General features: G+C 41.1%; 2 protein-coding genes across 3 annotated transcripts in view; one reads left to right on the top strand and one right to left on the bottom strand.

Moving 5' to 3' along the window:
• Nucleotides 1-8,303, bottom strand: part of cacna1ea (calcium channel, voltage-dependent, R type, alpha 1E subunit a) — a 79,602-nt gene extending 71,299 nt beyond the window's left edge. The window contains exon 1 of the mRNA XM_029500897.1: nt 8,224-8,303. The gene's annotated coding sequence lies outside the window, so the exon portion shown is untranslated. The remainder of the gene's footprint in view (nt 1-8,223) is intronic.
• Nucleotides 8,304-9,564: 1,261 nt separating this feature from the next.
• Nucleotides 9,565-23,561, top strand: part of cep350 (centrosomal protein 350) — a 30,757-nt gene continuing 16,760 nt past the window's right edge. For both annotated transcript variants that reach the window (XM_029499585.1, XM_029499584.1), the window contains exons 1-16: nt 9,565-9,918; nt 12,026-12,114; nt 12,269-12,312; nt 12,466-12,574; nt 12,678-12,843; nt 13,634-14,292; nt 14,440-14,553; nt 14,706-14,834; nt 16,370-16,489; nt 17,691-18,421; nt 18,543-18,661; nt 19,141-20,177; nt 20,498-20,639; nt 20,879-21,048; nt 21,357-21,543; nt 23,267-23,424. In XM_029499585.1, the coding sequence (XP_029355445.1) occupies nt 12,030-12,114; nt 12,269-12,312; nt 12,466-12,574; nt 12,678-12,843; nt 13,634-14,292; nt 14,440-14,553; nt 14,706-14,834; nt 16,370-16,489; nt 17,691-18,421; nt 18,543-18,661; nt 19,141-20,177; nt 20,498-20,639; nt 20,879-21,048; nt 21,357-21,543; nt 23,267-23,424 (3,970 nt within the window). In that variant the 5' untranslated portion in view covers nt 9,565-9,918; nt 12,026-12,029. The remainder of the gene's footprint in view (nt 9,919-12,025; nt 12,115-12,268; nt 12,313-12,465; nt 12,575-12,677; nt 12,844-13,633; nt 14,293-14,439; nt 14,554-14,705; nt 14,835-16,369; nt 16,490-17,690; nt 18,422-18,542; nt 18,662-19,140; nt 20,178-20,497; nt 20,640-20,878; nt 21,049-21,356; nt 21,544-23,266; nt 23,425-23,561) is intronic.

Genomic DNA, 23,561 nt, shown 5'->3' with positions numbered 1-23,561 from the left:
CGTTGAACACAAGTTTACCATTTTAAGAACATACACTCACATGACAAACGCTCATCTTGGCCTCCCGAATGTATCGACTTTGCGCCCTTTGGGAAACTGGGTTGGGAATTAGTTTATGTCCTGGGTTAGTTCCAAGTAAGGGCATGATTTATACGAAAGTCAATGATCCATTCACTGAACACTTCAAATATTTTTTCCCTGAAAGCCTACACATGATCTGTTATGTCTTGCACGACATGTTCATAAAATAGGCTATAGGTCTACATAATTATCACTGATCGATCAACCAGTTAAACTGTAGCATATATACAAGAAAAATTCAGCAACAAAGCCTGGTATTTATTTACTCATAAAAATTATAAACAAGTCAACAGGCGTGGACTCGGAGCTAAGAAGAAGAGGTCACGTGGGATGCTGGAGCCAATCGCAGCCCACTCTGGGTGACACGTCATCACCGTTAGGGCATGTGACGTAAATGTGAAATGGTGAAGTAGCGCAAATGTTTGCTGCAACTAATGGTGATGTGATGTAATGGTTAGTGATGACAATGTTAATATGTATACATGATACATGATACATGATGATGTAACCTACTGTAATGGTGATTGTATGACTTACCGTAACCTATATGAATGCAAATGTATGTAATATGTATGTATGTAAAGGTCCATTCCCGGTGTGGGCACCTGAACGTGTCTACGGAGTTAATTGGTTGCGAGTAATGGACTGGGCTAATGCAGATACGGCGCCCCCCCCAGGACCTAGGCCGAACCAGACCAGACGGGTGACGGCACCCATCCAGGAACGGACCGAGACCAGACCGGAGACAGGACGCGTCCACAGACTAGACCAGTAAAGCGAACAAGTCACTCACTTAAATGAACTATTTTAGTGAAGTAATAAAAGTAATAAATTTTATATTTATATTTGTATATTAACTTGTTTTCTTCCTAATTGTAACGCTACTTCACCATTTCACATTTACGTCACATGACCTAACGGTGATGACGTGTCACCCAGAGTGGGCTGCGATTGGCTCCAGCATCCCACGTGACCTCTTCTTCTTAGCTCCGAGTCCACGCCTGTTGACTTGTTTATAATTTTTATGAGTAAATAAATACCATGCTTTGTTGCTGAATTTTTCTTGTATATATGCTACAGTTTAACTGGTTGATCGATCAGTGATAATTATGTAGACCTATAGCCTATTTTATGGGCATGTCGTGCAAGACATAACAGATAATGTGTAGGCTTTCAGGGAAAAAATATTTTAAGTGTTCAGTGAATGGATCATTGACTTTCGTATAAATCATGCCCTTACTTGGAACCGACCCAGGACATAAACTAATTCCCAACCCAGTTTCCCAAAGGGCGGCCAGGCCATAGTTGTTGGTTGATGCTGTCGTTACTTCCTACTTTTGCTCTAGTCTAATATTACTCGTTGATTGTTTTTAATTGTAATTGTTTTTGTAACACACCTCTGTGTGTGTTCCAGGTAAGAATATGACCACGATGTATAATCCTCATCCTACCTGGATTGTTTCTCCATAACGATCGGCTCACTGTGGCCGTATTATTACCAGCGACTCTAGCTCAAACTCTCGGCTCCATTTCTGCCGTCATCCTGCATCTATGACAAGAAGTGCTATCATAAAAGGAGGCAGAGGAGGAACCAGACATGGAGCACACAGGACAGTCTATTAATCAAGGTGAACAGCAGAGACAGCAACAGAGGTAACAAACAGCACAACCAGCAGACCCCCCGGAGTTAGAGACTGTGTTTACTGTGTCCTTATAAAATATGTTTTGTACAGAAAAGAGACCAGACCAGACCCCTTTGATATATTTCTTCTTCCATTTCAAATTTAATGAATATTTTACAATTCAGGCAACGTTTCCATTACCAATATTAGCGATATCCAACAAAATCATCATTATCATTGAAGGTTTCTGTTTAAAATCTCATTCTGCAGGGTTTCAAGGCTCGTTCCAAGCTTCTTTGGGTGCTAATTCCACGTACTCGTATGAACAATAATGAGGGAACACAAACAATGAGACAGTCTGCCTGTCTTCGAATACAAAGGATTGACATGTTCGGTGCCGAGACTGCTACCACACTCTCGCACACTTTCTTAAAAAATACAAAGGAAATGATGAACAAACAAATTAATTGAGGTAGCTGATGAAAAATTGTTATGGAGTTTGCACTTTGGGCCCCTTACAGATTGGAATGACCCTATTAGAATAGAGACTGCTTAATACTAAATCAGTTCTCACAGCTTTTTAAGGAAAACAATCACTGATGTTTCTACAGTTTCAGAAAGACTGTAGAGGTGTATCTATTACCTGTGACACCGTCACTGTCTCACTCTCTGGGGGTTTAATGGTGTATAAAGGCAATGCTTCAGTGCTGGAACCTGGATAGGTAAAGTGGCTTTATCTGGCTGCTTAATGAATATAAGCTGAGCTTCAAACAGAGACAAAAAACACAAAGTGCTGCCAAGTTCAGACTTCTTCCTTCAATTCCCCAGCTTTACTGACTGCTCCAAAATTATGTGCATTCGTTTAGATCCATTTAGAGAGGAGGGTGAACTATACCGATGTCAATGTATGTGTATGTGTATTAGTCCATACAGTTGTGCATTGTATGGTTCCTGGCAGGAGAAGCTCTGTCTGAGAACTGGCAGCAGAATATGAACTGGTCCAGTGCCCAGTCAATCCATTTTGAAAATTACATTTTCAAACTTGCTGGATGGGAATGCCAATACTGCCAATTAGCTGATATATCGTGCTGTTTGAGTATTTGAATATTTTTGGCTTTGGGTGTGGAGCATCAGGCACAAACTCTGGTAAATACCAAACTCACTCAGAAATGTTATATATTTTGGATCAATGGAGTTAAAAAAAGGCTGGTTAAAACATTTGAACACCATAATGTGTTTAACAGACTTACAAGGAAGAAATGCATGTCTTTGGAAAAATGTAGTTTGTAAAGGCTATTCTGAAAAAGACTACTATCGCCAAAGACTGAAATCACTTTGCTTGTATGTTGCATTCACGCAAAAGCCATTTAGGTTGTGTTTATCTTTGCCTGCCATGTGTAACCCAAAGTAAATCTACTGTTGAGATTGCACTAAAGTTTGTCCTTTATGGCCATCTTCCATCTGCCAGTGAGATCAATACAGCAAAACTTTAAACAGTGATATTTTTTCTGTCTCACTCAGCATCAGTTTGGTTCAGTTTTAAAGTTAAAGCTCAACAGTTTGAGAAATCTGCTTACCAAAAGTTACATGAGAAGATTGATGCCACTCTCATATTTCTATGGTAAGTAAAACACCACGGCCAGCTGGGAAATCTGTTATTTTAGCTTAGCACAAAGAATCAAACGGCTACTATTCAGCATCACTTCTATCATAATACAGGCTTACATTTTTGACCCTTTTATGTCTTCCACGCCCCCTTGTAACTATTATCAGGATCATTATCACAGCTACACACTGGCAGGCCAACAACAGATGTCAACCATAAAGCACTAAAAGACGTATACCTCAATGCAGAGACTAAAACATCAAAGTGCAGCTGCTTTTCTGCTCTAATTTTTCAAACCATACTGCTAAGAAGTGGTTGGACAAAAATTCTGCCAATTGGCTTTTAAGAGGTTGGTTGTTCATTATATTTAATTGTCAAGCTTTTAGGCTTCCATTATGTCAAATCATAAACATCTGATGTGTGACTCAGAACTGTGTGGCGACTTCTTGGTCACTTTAGGGCCACAGAACCAAAACAAAAGATTGTGAGCCTGACCGCAGACTGAGTCACAGTAGTACTGTGTTCAAAATTGTTCTTACAATCTTTGTTGGACAGCCAGATGTCTACAAGGTTACTAATGAGGAGTGAAGAAGAGGCTCAGACAGGCGAGGAACCTTCTCACACCTGCTGCCCCATCTGCCCACACAACTGCCTGATTACACATTACCTTCACCACATCGCCGTTCAACCTGGACGTCATCCCAGTTAGGGGCCAAGCATGTGTCAAGAAATGTTATGTCACCTGAACCTACTCTAATGGGCCATGCATTTGCATCTTTTGAGATGCAAGAGATAAATAAGAACATTCAGGACAAAACGACAAAACTGTAAGAAAAATCTCTCTAGATGTGAAGCATCTAGAATCAGAATAGGAACATGCAAAAATATGTCTTACACACACAGTACAAAACAATATTCATCACACATATTTGGCTCAGCTATATAAAACTTCGGCATTACTGCGTGGTACTTGACAGTTTTCTGTTCCTTGTGCAAGCTGAATAATATGAAACCAATTGAACTGAACGGATAGCCAAGATGATTCTTATACACACAGCAGTCGCCTGGAACATACAATGTATGAATGCATTAATATCCTCTCAGTGAGAAGTCTAATTTCCTGGAGCTAGGCTAAGCTTTAACTGGGATCAGCAAATGTAGGAAATACAGCCACTGAATATTACTGTTGTGTCTTTTACAGAGTGCATTAGGCCGTGCCAAAATGTACATATTAAATGTACAACTTTCTGCTTTAGACTGTGGACTATTTGACTGGTCAAACAAGAGCACACATTCACATTACTATGGTTCTCTTTGCACTCGTCAAAAAAACCTGTAAAACTTTATTGTCTAATTTCTCCCTCTCTATCTCTATTAAGAATTTAATTTCTTTTTTCTTTTCCCTCTTTTTAAATGCATGTTGTTTTATTTGTTTGCAGTTAGTTTCTGTATCATTTAAACACCTCACATGCATATGTCCATACTTGTCACTTATGGATCCTTACTTAATTATTATTGCTTATTATTTTGCTATCATTCCATGCATGGATTCATTCACTTTACTTTTATTTTTATCCCATGATTCTTTGCAGTATCTCGGTAATATGATCCTGTATACTGCAATAGTAACAACACAGATTCCCAGGCAGGGCTTATTAAAGTTTAATCTTATGCTTATATTACAAATGGGCCATAAACACCCCAGTATGACAGGCAAGGTTATTGAAAACTAGAGTAACAGACATCTGACAGTCAATAAACAGCACTCTGCACTCTGATTCATTTGGCTTTAATTTTAACTTGGTTTGCTTTGTATGGGCATAACCAAGTGCTCAATTGGAATAAGTACAGATTTTCAGTTTAATATAATTTTGAAATCAATTTATTTATGAGGTTGACCCTTATGAACTTACGGATCTATCCGTAAGTTTTTAAGGGTCATAAGCGCTTTGGCAGAAAAACATTCTTGACTCATTTTCTTCATGATTTAATGAGACAGTTTGACATATTTCTGTCTAACTGCATCCAGGTATGACATGGCGGCTTCAGATGATGCTTCTCAAAGCCAACCCTACTGCTGCGATGACCTTCCAGAAAAGGCTGTTATATAACCACTAACACATCAGATCAGTAATGATCAACACTACTAATAGGACCACCACACTCCTGTGGTACAGTCATTGGAACGAGAAGGAACCTCTTGGGAAGAGGCTGAAAGTAATTTCCTCAGCTCCATGGTTATGCAATTGCACTGTTTGACAGTATAATCTGGTGGCTGATTTTCTTTGAGGAAGTAGATGTTTAAAGTAATAAAACATGGGTGGAAACAACTCATACCCTGCACAACGCACTGCAAAACCACTGCCGTCAAAAACAGCATCATTCACTGAGAGACTTCGGTTGTGAAGGTCCTGGACCCTGTGTACAAATATTGGACTATTTCTCAAATTCTCCAGTACTTCGAGGGCGCGAGAAGGTGAAAAGGCACTGTACGCACATGCCTCATGTGAAATATCTTAGAAAATGTCCACAATGAATATTGTTTGGTGAACAGAGAGGCCAAGGAAGACGTTTGGCCAAATCGTGTTTTTCAGAGGGACAGGCAAACGCAGTCTTCCAGGTCCTGTGAAATGACCAAGCACACTTTTGCAGCCATATTTTGTGGACTCATTTACTACTAGAAATGATCATATTTTCAGTTTTGCAGAACACAATTTGACAAATAAGGAGCAGTTTCTTCCTCAAAACACGAGTCTGTGTGTTTGTTTAAAAGCTTAAGAAAGGCCTAATATATTGATATGAATAACAGATTATTACATTTTATGTTTCTACCTCTGAAGTTATTGAATTCTATGGAAGAACATCAAATCAATTTAAAAATTATTTTTGAGTAGAATGCATGTGCAGTTATGTGACAGCCTTCCATCCCATACATACTGTATATAGGATGTATATAGGATGATATATAGAATTTCTTGCACATACACATCACTCAGATCCTCAAAAGAAAGTCAAAACACTCCGTCCAAAGTGTGTTGAAAAGAAACCTTGGGAATGAAGTATTTTCTGATGAAATGAGCTCTGAGAGGGACCTTAAACCAAAGCCTGCTCACTTCTTCTAAATATCAGCAGCAATTCAATAGTTGTAAAACTATCCAGTACATGAAAGAAAGGTATTTGATATTACTATGATCTGTTAATATCATTAAGAAAGCTTTTGCCTTGGTCAACATACCCATTGTACACCTGAAGGTCTGAACATGACGGTCTGAACAAACTAGAATCTCAAGACCAGTCACTGACTGTACTGGTTATACAACCCAAGTATGTGTCATATTTCTACCATTTCTTTATTTCATTCTTTCATAACTTACAAATATAGCTTTGTCCTTGGTAAATTGATGTTTTATCCGTCAGTTTTGAGGTATTTTATCATCGTCATATATCGTCAAACATGCAGCCTGGTTTCCATAAAAAGCCGTTTTGCTGCTTTGTGTTGACCAGAGGCACTAATTTGTACACAAGGAAAAGCAATTTACACCCCTTCTTAGGAGAGTGGTGTTATTCAATCAGGACAATCAGTGCACTTGACAAGAGAAAATTAACAGAAGACAATAGCTGGAAAATACATTCAAACTCGAGGGAAGGTGGACAAGTCTTAATGTGATGAAATAATTAACCAGATACTCCAGAGAAGCAGGTTTGATCCAAGTAATTGTCCATTTGCTCTCATACAAAAAAAAAGTCATTTGATTAGCACAAAGCTGAACACACGACATACAGTACCATTCTGCTCTTATTCTCTCCCTATACTCTACCCCCCCCAAGCCTGGCCGCCCCCCCTGGCCTGGTTCTGCCCGAGGTTTCTGCCTCTTCAAGTTTTTCCTTGCCACTTTTGCCAAGTGCTTGCTCATGGGGGAATCTGTTGGGTCTGCTCTACATGTAAAGTGCCTTGATGTAACTTGATTTGGCGCTGTTTAAATAAATCTGATTTGATTTGATTTTGATTTTGACTACAGACTGACACACTATCAGTAACTGATCAGACATACACTTCTGTTTCATCCACTGAGGCAGGTAAATTCTCAAGCTTTTTCTTCTTAATTAATGCCTCCCTCTTTAAGATAATGACTGCTGCATTCCCCCAACATCTGAGACTGAACAGAGGACATGTCTTGTCCCACATTTGAAATTTTGGCACTATCAAGTCTAGGTTGACTTGGTAATTAGAGAAACTAAAAAAGGTCTTGCTCTGTGTGGCCCTTATGCTGACCCTTGCTCTGTCAGTCACAAGCCAACACTCTTGAGTATGAAGATTTGATTGTACTACTAGGACTGTAATGACTCACTCTGCTGGTCTACATATCCTGAAGCACTGATAGCAGCTAGAGCAAAAAGACATTAGCGCTCTGTCACAGATTCAGTACATTGCTAATTTGGACGTTTTTTGGAGGTTTATTAGGCGTGAAACAAGCTCTGATTAGTGGAGCTGACCAACAATCATTTCTCAAGACCAAACATATAGTGAAAAAAAAACAACAAAACAAAACAATAATAATATATGTCTGTCCTTTTAGACGGAGGGAAGGCTCGTTTTAACTGCAAAAGAGTGAGGTATCATTTTTCATTGAGAATTCATGCATCAAACACGCAGGCTGTTATTCTTTAAGTCACATGTAGGCTTCACAATCCCGCACTTGTTTCTGTCATTGATCAGCATCTTCAATGAAGGCTGAGGACAGACTTCTCATTCTGGCTTTGTGCACCCTGCTCCTCTGGGTGTCCAACATAATGCTTTAGCTGTCGGACTGAAGATCAGCTCAACACACTGAGGACAGGGAAACTACCTGTGCGTGTTTTTAAACTGACATCTGTTGAAAATATAGTCTATAGGCATTGCGTAGGATTACTCACCTAAGAAGGCAGAGCTCCTTTCCATTTCGCTTACCTTTCCACAGAAAAATGAAAATGTGGCACGACCACGTCCGCCGTACTATCCCCAGCCAGTTCTGAGAGGGCGAGAGAGATAGAGAGATAGAGAGAGAGAGAGAGAGAGAGAGAGAGAGAGAAGGGGGGGGGGGGGTGATGACTGGGCCAGGTTATTACCGGGGGGGGGGGGGTCGGGGAAATTGGAGCACTTCCTGGGTATACCACCTTTTATTGCACCCCCAAACCCAAAATACAACAAAAGGTTGTGTTGATGTATGACATGTTATCATTGCTTCTTGTGCAACTATTTGCTCAGCTCCACATGAATGAATATGAAGCCGGAGCTCTGTGTATTTTACCAGGTAACCTACTTGTTGCGGGCTGCACGGTCAAACATGTCGAACCTCTGCCTCCGTGGTCAGAACAGGTTGCCCTGCATTTTATACATTTATGACTCACCTTTAGCAAAGAGCTCATATCAAACTATTTCCACCGTCTTTACAACGTGGATCCATTTGTTACCATAGGGACCCAGAAGAGAAAGTCTTAACTCCACCCATAATAAAAAACAGTCAATTGAGGGGGGGGGGGGGTCTGTCTGGTGATGACAGATGGCTGTGATAAGCTGGACTGGGTGTTGGTGGGCTTATGTGATGTAGGGCTCTCAGGGGGATGCGTTGCAGCACAGATTTAATAAATGTGTCCATCAGCCAGTGTGTGTCTCATCGGCCGATGTGCAGCGGGGCCGCTGGGTGTCAGTAATTGCACATAAACTGGATTGACAAAACAACTTCGGCTTTGTCTGCTCTGAACTATGATGAATATAACATTGAACAGTTCAAATAAGAAAATCGTGTTAAACGCAATTCTTACTCCAGGCAGTGCGAAAACAGCTATACTGAATGTTACTCTGAGCAGCACCTTCATCTTTTCATTTACGCGGTTATTTGATTTATTCGTGTTAGTTCGTAGTAGTTTGTGCATTATTTCAGCTATACTGACTGTTTTCCGGTCCCTGGCGAGTCTTTGGAGAGAACAATTGCTGTTTACTTTACAACTCCCTCTGCATCTGACTTCCATTAAAATATAACAATTCAATAGTGCTTTATAGGTTCTAGTCAAGCGTCACTGAAAATGCTAATAATGAACATTAAAGTCGTGAATGTTAAAATGTTAATCAATCAATGTTGTAAATGTTAATCAAAAATATTAATATTTTTGAAATAAATAAATAATAATAATTTTCTACTAAAGGGGCGGGGCCATCCCAGCGTTTGGCGTGACCAACTCTCGCGATATTTCGGTATCTCGGTTGCCTGCCCGTCTTGGATACTCCAGTTTCGCCGCTGAGTAACATCAACATAGTAACCCGGGAAAGGCGACCTCAGTGGCGGGTAGCGACATTTCTTTCTGGGAATCTCACAGCTGAGCTGGATATCTGATCGCCTGGACTATCGCCGAGAAGAAAAAAATGGGTGCATGTCGCTAGAAAAAGTTGCTAGCTTAGTTGGCACAACTGCGAGCTAGCGTTGGTTTGCTAACGTTAGCCGGCTAACGCTAACGTTAGCAAACAGACCCGCTGTGCGAAACCGAAGAAGTCCGGAGAAGTTTGGATTGTCTCATCATGAGGACGCCGGCATGAATGTGGGCATCTAGACTCCTCGGATCGTTTCCTTAACGGTATGAGCTGTGACTCGCCCAAACGGCGTTTAACCAAGTTAACATAAACTCTCGAGTTGGCGGCTCCGACTACTCCCTGGACCAAAGACATTTCGACATAACATCGTCTTAAAAATCTAATCTTACGCCAAGTTATGGACGCGAACGCTGGGCCTACAGTGATCTCACCAGAAAGCATAATATAATTTTAAAGAAGTTAAAGTTGTTCTTATAGTATTTAGTCTCTTATAAACCCGTGATATCCTGGGTGTTAGTTCAGATTCTAAAGTAGATTAACGATGGGTTGTATCGCGAGTAATTCCTGGACAGGGTGTTTTAATAAAAACATTTAACGTCATCCCGTTTTGACAATTTAAGTCCGATAGGGATTGTTTTGTATTGTCATAGATACAGTTATTAACAGCGCCGACGATAGAAAAGATCCAAATGTACCAGTGTGGATCCACCTATTTCATATTCCCGGTTTTGCCTGGAAAAATAATGTAATAAAGATAAAGTCACTAAACGACAGTTTAACTGCTCTGTGAACTATATGGGAGGCGATACGGAAATGCCGGGTGGATATAAAGTTATAAAAGCACGACTAGTTACGAGGAAGTGAACCTGATTGCGGTTCTAATGAATATAATCCATGTAAAGTCGGAAGATGGCCCATTATTTCTTCATCGCGCAAATTTTTGGTGTTGCTGATCAGAGATTTGCACAGTGGTGACTTCAGTGGTCGAAAGCATTAATGCAGCAGCCCATGTTTCCACATGGGTGTTTTTGTAATGTGAAGTCCACATGTAAGTGGCAGCACCGAGTCTTGCAGCTGAGCGCAGCTGCAGCCGTCCGGCAAAGAAGACGTCATGCGCCATCTTGGATTTGATATCGGCTGTATCTGCTGTAATGCAAATCTCCCGCACTCCACTCGGGGAATTGTTTTTTTGTCATTCAAAGCTCTCCCGTTGTAATCCATTTCTTATCCCGATTTGTGGCTGATTCCTTAACCCTCCTCCCGGTGGCTTTATTATCTCAATACACTTTGGTGAGCCGACTGTATGAAGCCTGAATAGTTGAACTAGGTGGATTTACTGTAGTAGTTCAGGGCTGATGTGCAGCACCTCACTCCTGGAAATATCCTGCAGTTTGTAGAAAGAGCAGTTGTCTTACAAACGAGTTGGCATTGGCCACAGTGTGTTGTCTGTCTCAGGTCCAGGCAACATGAGCTGGTTTCGATAGTCTTGATGACGTGACAGCTTTAGTTCCTCATATTAATAAACTTAAAATATATATACACCACATATAAGCTGTTTCTTGTTTTTTGACCATACTTTTGGATTCAGATAAAAGTAGAGGCACGGGCTATTTTTATTTATTATTATTATTTTTTTTTTTCAGTATATTGTCATAAGTAAATAGAAAGGGTTGTTACTGAGAGATTCTCTTGAATTCTTGCTGTTTGCTCTTACTGAGTGGTCACCTCAGGGCTGTGCCATGTGATTTCTGAGTAATATGTTTGACTTGTGCAAACCATATAAAGGTCTGCTTCTGACTCATGGCATATCAAAAAGGTTATTGCTCCATAGATCCATGTTTTTAAAATGACTAATTAAAGTGACTAATTTGCCAATAGATTTAGACCATGTGGTCTCAGCAAGAGCTTTACATAATCAGAACAAAAGTGTTAAACGTCATTTTTCAGTTGATTTTATATTGCTTTTGCTTGTGTTGACCCAAACTCATGTACTCCAACATTCTAGCTGTTTTGAAGTAAACATCACTAGACTGACAGCCATGAGTTCTGCTTCAGTCATGAAAATCTACATCTGTAAAACCTGTTTTAAATGGCACTGTGACATTACTCTGCTGTCAGGAGACAGTAATAAAACTGACATGTGCTATGCTAGAGGTTAGCAGGGTTGTGTAACAGTGGCCTAATACTTTTTGCTTTTGTTGCTGTTTTTCCTTGATTTTACTCTCACGTGGCATGCTTGGTTTTATAGCTATTAACCTTTGTCACTTGTCTTTATTTTAAATTACTTTTTGTGTTGATTTTATTTGTGCCAACGTTAAATATCTTTTCTCTGTGTTGATTTGTCTCATTTGCCCATCCCCCGGGGTACAGGTGAATGAGAGAGATGAGGAGCAGCAGGAGGGCTGAAGTGCCTCTTAAAAGTTCTGCTCAGGAGCTTACAGATCACAGTATAGGCACAGGTAAAAAAAAAAAAAAAAATTATTTATTTTCAATTGGTATTTTACTCCCTTTTTTTTTTTAATGTAGAATGTTCATATGTAATTTGGTTGTGTAGTGAGATGCTCTCTTCTGGTTGTTAGAATTGCTTGTTATTTTTCTTTTCTCCTTTGTCAGAGCTGACATCTGCATGGAAAAGCTTGGCTCATTCCAAAGCTGCTGTAAGTGTGCCCTGAGCAGTTACTTTTTTGTTATCCACCCAGAAAGATTTTGTATTTAACAGAAGATAGTTTGCAATATCAAAAAATGATGAATATGATTCTTTTAATGCCCAGAATTACCAAAGGAGTCTGATGTGTATTTTCTGTTTGTAGTTGCGGCATATAGAAAACCGTTTAGAGGCAGTTCCAGGGACAAGTGTTATCTTGGACTCAGTCATGGAACCTCCCAAGGAGAAATCAACCAGGGTAGTTCGATGCAGAGGTGAGCTAATTCAAAATGCGCATTTTAATAAATGGCATTATGATTTATTTAATGCTTCCATATAACTGTAAAATAACTCTTTAACATCTTCCTCTGTCATCAGACCGGCAACAAGCTGATGATAATGGAGGATCTTCAAAGTGTAGGGGGCGGAGTCAGCAAAGTCCAGAAAAGAGCAGCTCACGCAGTCCACTGAGAAATACTACCCACGACAGCAATGTCCGCAGGAACAACAGTGTGGAGTTCAGGGAACCGCTGGCTTCATACAGGTAATAATACCACACAAAGGGCATTTATAAAATCTGAGTAGTGACTCTCTTCCTTGGGACTTGATGTCAGTTGTTGAGGCTTTTGAGGAATGACCGTGTCACATTGGTGATGTGTTTTTTGTTTGTTTTGCTTTTTCCCTCACAAAGCTAAGTTTTTATTAAACTTACTAAATAAAATGATCTTACATGTATTAGCATTAACAACAAAGACTAGAAGATCCCATTGTTCTTGCTCTTTACTGTGTGTTTGTGTGGGTATGTGCATGCGTGTGCGTTTGTTCTTTTCCCTGACAACTGAATAAGTCAGTGTTTGTCTACCTGGTCCTTAACATTGTCACAATATTCGCTGAGCTCATTGTTTAAACATGATACATACAAAGCACTCTCACCTAAATAGCGGTCAGTCCTCACTTCTGCTCAGAGCCCATATGTTCTTGACATCTCTCCTGAGCAGTTTGTTGCTAAATAGCTTACAGGTAGTTCAGTAGCTCAAGGCTCCAGTGTTTGCAGTCAGACTAGAAATACTACTACTGCAGATATTACTCTAGTTAAATGTTTACAGGACATACTGTAAAGGAAAAATATTTCATCTTTAATAATATCAGTATGTGGTTCTACACCTGTATTTTAAAGCACGTCAGAAATGTTTGTTTTCCACATCTTGCGTGAATATGTTGCTCCCTCCTTCTTTTCTCCCTTGATCACCCATAGATGTGTTTGTCTCCACGCAGTAAATTAAGAATAAATCTTGATCCTCCTCCTGATCCCATGTAATCTGGTTTCTATCCAGAGAGGCCACCCCTTCACCACTTCTCCCCCCTCAGCTGGATGCTTATAGCCTGCAGTCAGTGCCAGGGTCATCGTACCCATCCTCTTCACCTCCCTCAGATGCTCGGCTCAGCCAGTTGGTCTACCAGAGGGACACTAGGGACAAGCAGACGGACAAAGACCTGGACAGTACACACTCCTCAGCTCTGGAGAGCACAGAGGTCCGCTACCTCAATGACCAACCTGCCCTGGACACCATGAAGACTATTGGAAACCAATCACATCTCACTGATATAAGAGTTACTGTAAAGGAGGGAGCTGAGGAGGGGAGTCCTTCCAAAACACAGCTTGGCTTGAATGGCCAAGATTCAAGCCCAGGTCTAGCCCCAGGTTCAATACACAGAGGGGAGAGCACTCCCTCCACAAGTCCTGGCTCAGCTTCCCAGCGCTTGGAGAACTTGAGGCGACATCAGCCTGATGATAAACTGGAGAAGCTCAAGGAGCGTATTCGGAGGCAGAGACAACATCTGGAAGAGGCTGCAGAAAGAGAGAAGCTGATGGGTTTTCTGGAGCAGCCTATTATAACAGCTGTGGGGAGTAACAATTCTGGTACCACCAAAAATATGCCCACAGCCAAAATACGGAAAGTAGCCGCTGCACCACCTGCACCGATATACAAAGGTATTTGTACTTGCTGTACTTTTAATTTTCTCAAGTTTAAAATTATTCTGTGTAAAATGACAGCTTAGTCTTTAGGGAATGTTGATTTAAACCATTAAGTAGAAAGTGTGATGCTGCAGGTTGAATCTTTGATTGCATTTCTTTCAGGTTTCAACAGTACTGAGACAAAAATCCAGACACCTGATGGGAAAGTTTGGAAAGAGGAAGAATTTCATAACCTCAGCAGAGAAATATACAGAGACCTGTCACGCCAGTTTGCTGGTAAGAGCAGAGCACAAGCAGTTCCTTCTTCCTATTATCATCATTTTATCTATAGTTTTTAGATCGCCCTTTAACCCCAGGTCTTATTTCCTTTTTTTATCCATCTGAAAAAGAACTAGCATCAGTATTTTCTGCATGTGTTATTTTTGTAGACACCACCAGATGCAGGCACCAGCAGCAGAGGGAACAGAAAACTGACAGGTCCAAAGAGAGGAGGCCTCCCAAACCAGTCAGGAAGGTCCACAAAGCTGCCCCTGCCTCTGACCTAAATGCAAAACCAGGTATAATAATCTTCTTTTATGTGTGAGGGCCAACTTACCCTCTGATCTATTTTTAATTAGTGACAGTAGGAAGGCTAAGCATGTGGAGGAGTCTTGCTGATTTCTTGTCACGGGTCAGTGAAAAAACTCCAAAAGGAAAAATCTCAAGTATTTAACCCTTTCTGTGATCATGTTTTTCACAACTCGGTTTGCTGCAACAATATTTGTAACCTTTTTAAAGCTTGGCTGTGATTTTACCATGCACACAATCTGCTGTTGATTTCAGGTCAGTGGAGATTTGGTTGAGTTCTGTGCTCATCTTTTTGTGAATTTAAACACAGTGTGAGACAGTTTAATTCTGTGCAAACTTTATTTACATGCAATAATAAATAAATATAAACCTCACATGATACAAATATGAGTCAAATAAACATAATAGATTGTCATTAAATGCATTTAAGAAAAAGCAAGGACCAGTTTGTGATTTCCAGTATTCCCCCCCCACCCCACCCCCCCATGTGCTCCTTGTCCCACACAGGACAGGTTTCAGGACATGAAGTAGAGCAAATAGTTTATGAGCGCTGTGTTAAGACTCTAATCTCTCAAGAAATGTCCACTATGTATGACATGCAGTTTCATAGCCCAGAGACACCCACACAGAAGATATGTATCCACACGCTGTGTAACTTGGGTGTAGTGTATCTCTGACAGCTGGGGAAACAATCCTTTCCTCATTCGCAAATGTTCTTCCAAAACACCTGTACACAAGATTATTGTTTATCTTTATGACTGTCTGTGTTGACAGAGATGGAGAAAGCCATTTACTCGGTATCTTCTGATAATGTTGTGTTGTTGCGGTCAGCTTAGTTAATTGGTCAGTTTCTGTACAAAAAGTGTTGAAAAATACACAGCACAAAATCAATCTATAGTTTTTGTTCTGGAAACTATGAAAGTTTCACAGTTTCCCAGGCATCTTCTTGTGTTCCTTCCAACATTTGCATTGCTTCTCAAGTTTGGCTGGTCTTTCTTTCATGCTGCAAAGTACTATAAATAGCTTTCTGAGATCTGTGGCCAGGTTCAGTTGGCTCATCCACCCAGTACAAACAGCTGCTTGGTTAGTCGATGTACAGCTTCATTACTGGGAACTGCTCTTTACAGTTAGACTAAAGAGTGCTCTGGAGAGTATTCAAAGACAAACTCTTTCTGAAATGGCATTTTCCAATCCTCTCAGCACCATAAGTGCAGTTCTACTGACATTCATTGTACTTGGCTACACAGGCATAAAATTAAGAACCAATGATTTCCCCGAAAGCTGTGAGAAATAAGAACAAATGTGTTTGCCGTATTATTTCTTGAGGGAAGTTCGTAAAGAAAAGAGAATTGCCGTCATTAAATGTTGCTAGGTTTAGCAAGTTAAGCAACTGAGCTGTGCTTCTTGTCTAATACCTTTCTATGTTTTTATGTTCAAATTTGCTGTTATGTTTCTTTAAATGCAGTGTTTTGAATTTCATTGCTCTTGACCAACAACATCAAAGGTGTTAAATGTCTCTCTGCAGTGATAAGCCCTGCAGCCTGGCGGGACGGACAGAAGCTGATAAAGATGGTACTGGGTCCAGTTCCCAAGCTCCACAGGGAGGAGGTTGGGTCTCGTCCTGCTCCTGGACTGAGCAGAACAGGTGGGACCTGATAACCTAAGCTCTTACCCATATATGCATGTCACTTCATCTGAGTCTTGAATGCAGTGTAAGCCCACTTCAGTCCACCACCTGCTAACTACACCTATGTGTCCAGTAGTCATCTTAGCAGTAGAAAGAAAGTAAGGAGAGCACACACAGTAAATGTAATGATCTCTCTGCTAGGCCATCTTGAAACTTTCCAGTTTATTATCAAAAATGTTCTCTCTTATGTATGCCCGGTGGTGGACAAGATTTGATCATGGAGGTGTAAATTAGATTTTATTCTGGACTGTCTATCTTCCCTTCCCCTCTTTTCAGACACTGTGTGCCCTCGTCGCACAAAATCATTTTTTATTATTTTGCTATTGATCATGATAAATTTTGCCCTATTTTGGAACCTGTCTATGCAAATGGAAGATGATATGAAACAGATGATCTTTTTATTAGGTTTTTGTATGTTTCAGACTAGTTTGACTGACAAACAGTTACAGAATATCTAACATTTAACATTTAAATATTTAACACTACATGGCTGCTTCTTTACTCACACTTTCATTAATTCTGTCTCACTCTCCCGTACACACCATCAATTTCAACATAAGTGTTTGCTAGCACTGGGCACATTTGACCAGAATGAATAGAGATTGACTAGCTGTTTTGGTTCGATGCACAATTAGATGTGGCCTGATTTCCAGCGGTTGCTCCCAGTCCAGGCTGTAGTTACTCTGGAGAATAGCAGAGCGGGGCAGGGCATTGCAAAGAGCCTCACAGCAGACATGTTCCCAAAAACACTGTCTGGATTGGATACTGTAAAATCGAGATGGGATTTTTCTGTTTGGCCCAGATTATAGTTGCCATGGTAACCTGACCTTTAAAACTCTGTCTCAGCCTAGTGCTTAAGTTTTGGTGTTCTGGCATCCAGTTGGGTTTTTTGGCAGGGGTTGTTTATTTATTTATTTATTTTTTCAGCTGCTGTGAACTCATTTATTACACTTTATAGATGCTCCTGATTAAATCATGAAAATAATAATGTTGTTTTTTTTTGTGTGTGTCTGTGAGATTGTGTCCACTATTGGACTTTGTTGGTATTGAAGCTGTTAGTAGCATACTTGGTTATATGTGTGTGTGTGTGTTTTCATTGTCAAGTTGATTACCACTTGTAACACCTGTAACATTTTGCCTTTTTGCAAATATCCACCAGCTTCCTGTCACCGCTCCAGTTCAGAGACACGTTCAGGATCAAACCGACGGTCTCGCCCTAACAGCACAGAAAGGCCACATTCTGCCTCTAAAAGCCACTCCTCAACCACGTCTACCCCCCTGTCTGCAGCTCAGGAAAAGGTATCAAGGGGGGTGGGTGCAGACCTGTTGTCAGCAGACATTCAGGGGATACTTGATGACCTTCAGCTGGAGTGTAAAGCAGCTGAGAAGGAGGAGAGGGCCCGACAAAGGTCCCGGGATGGGATCAGTGGTCGGAGAGGGAGAGGGGGATCAGGGTCACGAACGAGAACTCCAGTATCTGCTTGGGGAGCTCCTGTGACCACAGGTGCTTCTTCAAGAGGATGCCATAGCGCCAGCCCCACGAAACATCGATCAGAAGCTGCCAACATGGCTGAGGCGGGGAGCAAAAAGCGACATTATGATGCTGATACTGTTCGCCAGTACATTGCACGGCAGCAAGAGGAGAGGAAAAGGCGTCAGGCAGAGGAGAAGAGGGCACAGAGAGAGGAGATGGAGAGGAGAAACAAAAGGCTGCAGGAGCTCTACAAGAAGCAAAGGGAAGTTGCTAAACCATCGGCCCCTCCTAGTGAGGTACCAGTGGCTCCTGTGCAAAAGCGACTGCAGGAGACCTACAACAAACTGCTGCTGGAGGAGACCCGGCTGGGCGAAGAGGCCACACAAACGCACCCTGCTGCTTTTCTTGGTCAAATGGTATAGTACATACATGGTTAAAATGATTAACTATGTGAAATTACGTAATGAACTTATGACATGTATAAGTAAAAAATATAAAATAAAAAAAATAAATGCGTGTTAATTTGTCATTCCACAGAGACCGATGTACCAGCCCTCTGGAGAGTCAGACAAGGAGAACAAGAGACTAGATGCACCACAGAGCCCTTCGAGCAGTGATAGGTCTTTAAATGATCACCTACCTCCTCCATTATCCAGGTACACACATACACACTCACAAAACTACCCACTTTGCTCACTAACTCTCAATCAAGAAAACCCAAACAACACACACAGTCTTCTATCTCTAGGGAATGTTTGTGTGTAATCACTTGACTGTAGCGAACAGAGAAGCCATTTGTCCTCAAATGTTAGTTTTTTCTAAAGTGGCATAGAAGTTGTTTTTTTACCTCCTCTTCATTTCAGTACAAGATTAAAATGCTGTAAGGGGACTTTTAATAACTGACTTAACTTTGTTTGTGTGAAAGGACACATTAAATAACTTTCTTGAAATAAAGTTGATGGTGTTTCTGCACCATTAACATGTTTATAAATATTTTCAGACACCGTACAAAAATGACAAATAGTTTGAAACATAGTGAAAACACCTATCTTAGTTTTTATTCATTGATTTTTAAAACAAGCTTTTTCGCCCTTTCCATTAATCCTTCTGTTTTTTATTGTTCTCACCATTGCAGGGATGATCTGGATGTTGGAGTTGCCTCTTTGCTTCAGCCTGAGCGTCTGACACCTGCTGTTCGACCTACAACTGGCCCCAGCAGCAGTATGCTAGCTCCTTTTGGTGATCACCTTCTCTCGCAGCTTCTCCGGCTGGAGACAGCAGTGGCAGCAGAAAACATGAAGAGCACACAGCGACCGGCTACAACGCCCTCCAACAGGTCACATTCCAAGATGTCGCGCATTGAGGCCCTCAAGGCCAAAGCTGCATCCCTCTCCAACCGGATAGAGAGTGAGGCACGGAAGCTTGCTGGGGAGGGAATCAACTACGGTACAGCGACTTCAATTGACGTGGATACAGTTTCTGCACCTCGGCCTTTTCTGGCTGATCCTGACAGTGGATGCTGGGCAGAAGCGGCTGCCGTGGAAAATGATGATTTAGCACTAAGACCCCAGAGGATGTTAACTAGCACAGGCCATAGTTCATATGATTGCAAAGTTCTACCAGGGGCAGGCAATCTGCACACACTCGGGGGACAGAAAGAAGGAAGGAATGGCACACATATCAACTTTGCCAATCCACACACAATCGCAAGTGATCTAACAGATTCTGTTCCCAACAGTTATATACAAGACAGGAAGAAGTTCCTCAGTGGCTTGGAGAAAGTAGAAATAATGGATGCAATGGCACAAAGGAGAGGGTTTGGCAGGGAAGAGAATCAGACAGCTCTTCACGATTCGAGTGCTGGTTCCATCAGTGAAGGTCCTTTACTGAGTGAAGGGAGTCTTTCAGAGGATGAGCCAAGTCCCCCTCATCCCTCCTGTAATCGTGTCCCGAGAACAGCAAATCACTCAGAGGGAGTGGGCTACTATGCCAGTCAAAGAAGGGATTACCAGCGGCTGTCTGAGTTCCAGAAGGAAGCAGCAAGGTGTCCAGCCCTCAGCTCCCCGTTTGCTCAGCATGGCAGCAGCAAAGCAGCCTGGGAAGAGCTGAACAAAGGAAGCCCTTTAAGCATCATCAATATTTTCACCAAAAACCTCCATGGCCATGTTCAAGGTTAGCACCTTTCCATTCACAGTGAAAAATCACATTACGTTTTCTGTAATAGATGTCGGTGGGGAAGAAAAGCATGCCTTTACTGATAAAATCCCCAGTGTCATATTTCTGAACAACTTTTGTTCTTCCTTTGTTGAGCCAAGAGATAGAAACAGGAAGAAATAGCAAGAATGCAGCCAATTTGTGTCTCAGCAAAATTTAACACAAAGAGCCAGACAGAATGTTTCATCTTTTGAAATTGGAGCTGTCCTAACAATTGGTCCAATATGTTGAATTTCAGTCTAGACAGTGTCATAAATATTTACTGTTTTCTTCCATAGTGAATGAGAAGAACTCTCCCTCTGCTCATTCTCCCCACTCTGGAAATGGCACGGGAGACGCAGTGGTCTATGAAGATGACTTTGTCTCATCACAAAGCAGCAGAGCCACCGGCCAATCAAGGAGAGGCTCCAATTCACCCAGGTACAGGAGAAAAAAAAATACCCTATGATTTTACAATGACCACTAGGTGGCAGCCACGTCACACAGATTGAAAACCATGCTGCCTTTTCTGACAGCAATATTCCTTCACTGATTTTTCCTTTTGAGAATAATGATAATCAGTAGAAACTTCAAATGTTATGTGTCTGTTTTTTTTCCAACAAATGTCCTATTTAAGTAATTTGACCTTAACCCCCTTCTCTTTCTCTGTCCGATGTCAGTGTGAACACTCACTTTGAGGAGCTGATGAGGAGGTCTCCTTATGAGAAAAGTACAGGAGGCATTAATTCCCAACAGTCATCCTTTCACTCATCTATTCACTCACCACATCTTTCCTCTGGCTCACCATCTGGGTCCTCTCCCCTCTCTAAGCACTCTAGCCGAAAAAGAGGTGAGATATTTTTGTCCTTCAGGTTTGGAACAAACATCCAATTAGAATCTGGAGGTCAGAGGTCAGGTCACTGTGGTCTAACGAAAAATGTTATTCACCACAACTCAGAATACATACACAAAACTATTTAACACAAATGTCTAGAAGGATAAAATGTGATGGCATTAATTATCTGCGTGGTCAATAGTCGACCTATCTGTAATTTTAGTTTTAATTCTAAAGTAAGTGAAATTGTCTCTGTATGTTGTTTTTGCTGTTAGAGATTCCTCTGCTACATGATGTAAGGATGTAAATCTACCCCTCTGCAGGTGCAGCATCTGACCAGAGCGATGCCACTCTGGTGGAGGAACAGAGGAGCTCCTGCTCACCCCCCTCAGAGGCATTATCTTCCAACTCCAGAAAGAGAAGCTCAGACAAAAGCTCTGTCCACAGCCAGGCCAAGAGTGTCCACTCCAATGACAATATAGGAGACTCTTCAGGTCATTCTCGACAAAGGTAATCATCCACGGGACTCTAAATCAAGGATTCGGGTTGTTATTTTTGTTTTAATTGAGTGATGTGAAAGTTAAAGAACAACAAACTTTTTCAATAAACACAGTTCAGTGATGTCAGAAGCACGCATGGATACTGAGTGACATTCACTCAATGTTGGATTACCCGTCCATCCATCTGTCCCTGGTGCTTCTTTCCTTTTGGTTTCAGTAGCCTTTGGTCACACTTGTTTGCAGGAATAGATAGATGGTGCTATTGGCTTACTTTTACATATTTTGATGCTGCTCTGAACAAAGCAGGCTTTTAGAGTCGTGTCATGCCATAGTGTGATTGTTTTTCTTTATGTCCTTGTGCTCTTGAGCAGATCACACTTGTTGAGGATTTCAGTCTAGTTTCACTTTAATATTTAATATCTAAATTTAATATTTACACACACTCCAACCAACCTCTTTCCAAACTAAACTAAAACAGAAGTTTAAAATCTATGTGCACTCAGGGATGAATGGGATCTTTTCAGCCTTTGGTTGTTTTAAACGTTGTTGGTCCAACCTCTCAAACGCTTCCACTTGATATTTACCATAATTGCCGTAAGGTTAATTTATCTGGGCATGACCAATTACTAAACTATGCTAAGAGCCCAAGTTGAGTCTGCCAGTCTAAACATTCTTGTGGCTTGCTGTTCTTTTGAGGGCCTGAGGATTTAAGCAGCATTGAGTGCTCAGCAACAGGAGGAAGCTGCAATACGACCCAAGACAGAAAACAGTGGTTATTTTGTGTTGGGGGCCCGAGGGGTGGTTGGTCAGGTCAGCCAACTTCACCACAGTTTGGGCCTGCTGCCATAGGAAAGGAGTGTTTTGTTTTGTTTTTTTTTTCTTATCTCTGTGCTGAGCAGTAACATTTGAGCCCTGTAATGGTGCTGTGAAGCTCATGTGGGAGTTTCCTCCCAGTCTGTGGCGTCTGTTTTTCAAAGAGATTCAGACAGGATTGTTTCCTAAACATATATCATATCACACAAAATATTTTAGTTTTGATTTGGTAGTGACCTAAAAATGTGTCTAAGGGACAGCACGTGTGTCACTAAAGGCCTGGTTTAAAGGCCAATTGAATTCATATCTGTTTAAAATCATGGTAAAATTATTACTTTTAACATCATTGCCATTATAATCTGAATACGAATGTTGTAATTAGAAATGAAAGGTACCAGTGTCTATGACCCTTAGTGGGGAAGTACAAGTCTATCGTGATCTCGTTAGACATCGTCTTGGCCTCTCATCATCTCTGAACAGCACAATACAGGCATTCATAGCCTGGGCCTCTCACAGCAGGGTTTCACTGCCTCATGCACTCCAATGGTTTGCAGCACCATGGGGCTCGTCTTTCTTTATCATTTACTCAACCTGCCCCACTGTTCAAAGCTGCTGCAGTGTAGGGCTTGAAACATATCATCAAGCATTTTAAAACTCTTTCTTGAAATTGATATCTTGTCACACAAGGTAATTACTATGTGCAACTTAGCTGTTCACATTCAGGTTTACGAGTATTGACTGGTGAACCTGTAATATACTGTTATGTATTTAATTTACCTCTGATATCTGGAGAACCTCCTAAAGGCATGAACTGAACCACTTCATCTGAATGTTAAATGCATACCCACAGATTTTGCTCAAGCTTGAAACCACAGGAATGAACAAAATGTCATTAATATGATTTTTATTTGTATTTGTAGTTCGGGACTGGATAGTAAGAAGTCCTCATCGGCCAGGCCAAAACATATTTCTCCTTCGGGCTCTCCCCCAAGAGCAGACTCTTTCAGTGAACCTGCAAAAGGTGCCTCTTTGGGTGCAAATAACATGAACATGGGAACCACATCTCGCCACAGTACAGGTAAATTATAGCCTATATAAAAACAGTTATTATGTGGCACAGACTATTACTGTGGAATAAAAAGTACTGTTAAAATAAGACAATTGTTTAGTCTGGTTGCACAGATGCACACTCCATCTCCACCTGCCCATTTCTCT

The sequence above is a fragment of the Echeneis naucrates genome, chromosome 4 (assembly GCF_900963305.1).
Source record: "Echeneis naucrates chromosome 4, fEcheNa1.1, whole genome shotgun sequence".
Lineage (NCBI taxonomy): Eukaryota > Metazoa > Chordata > Actinopteri > Carangiformes > Echeneidae > Echeneis > Echeneis naucrates.
Note: the sequence above shows the minus strand (reverse complement) of the source record. Positions and strands in the feature narration are given on the sequence as shown.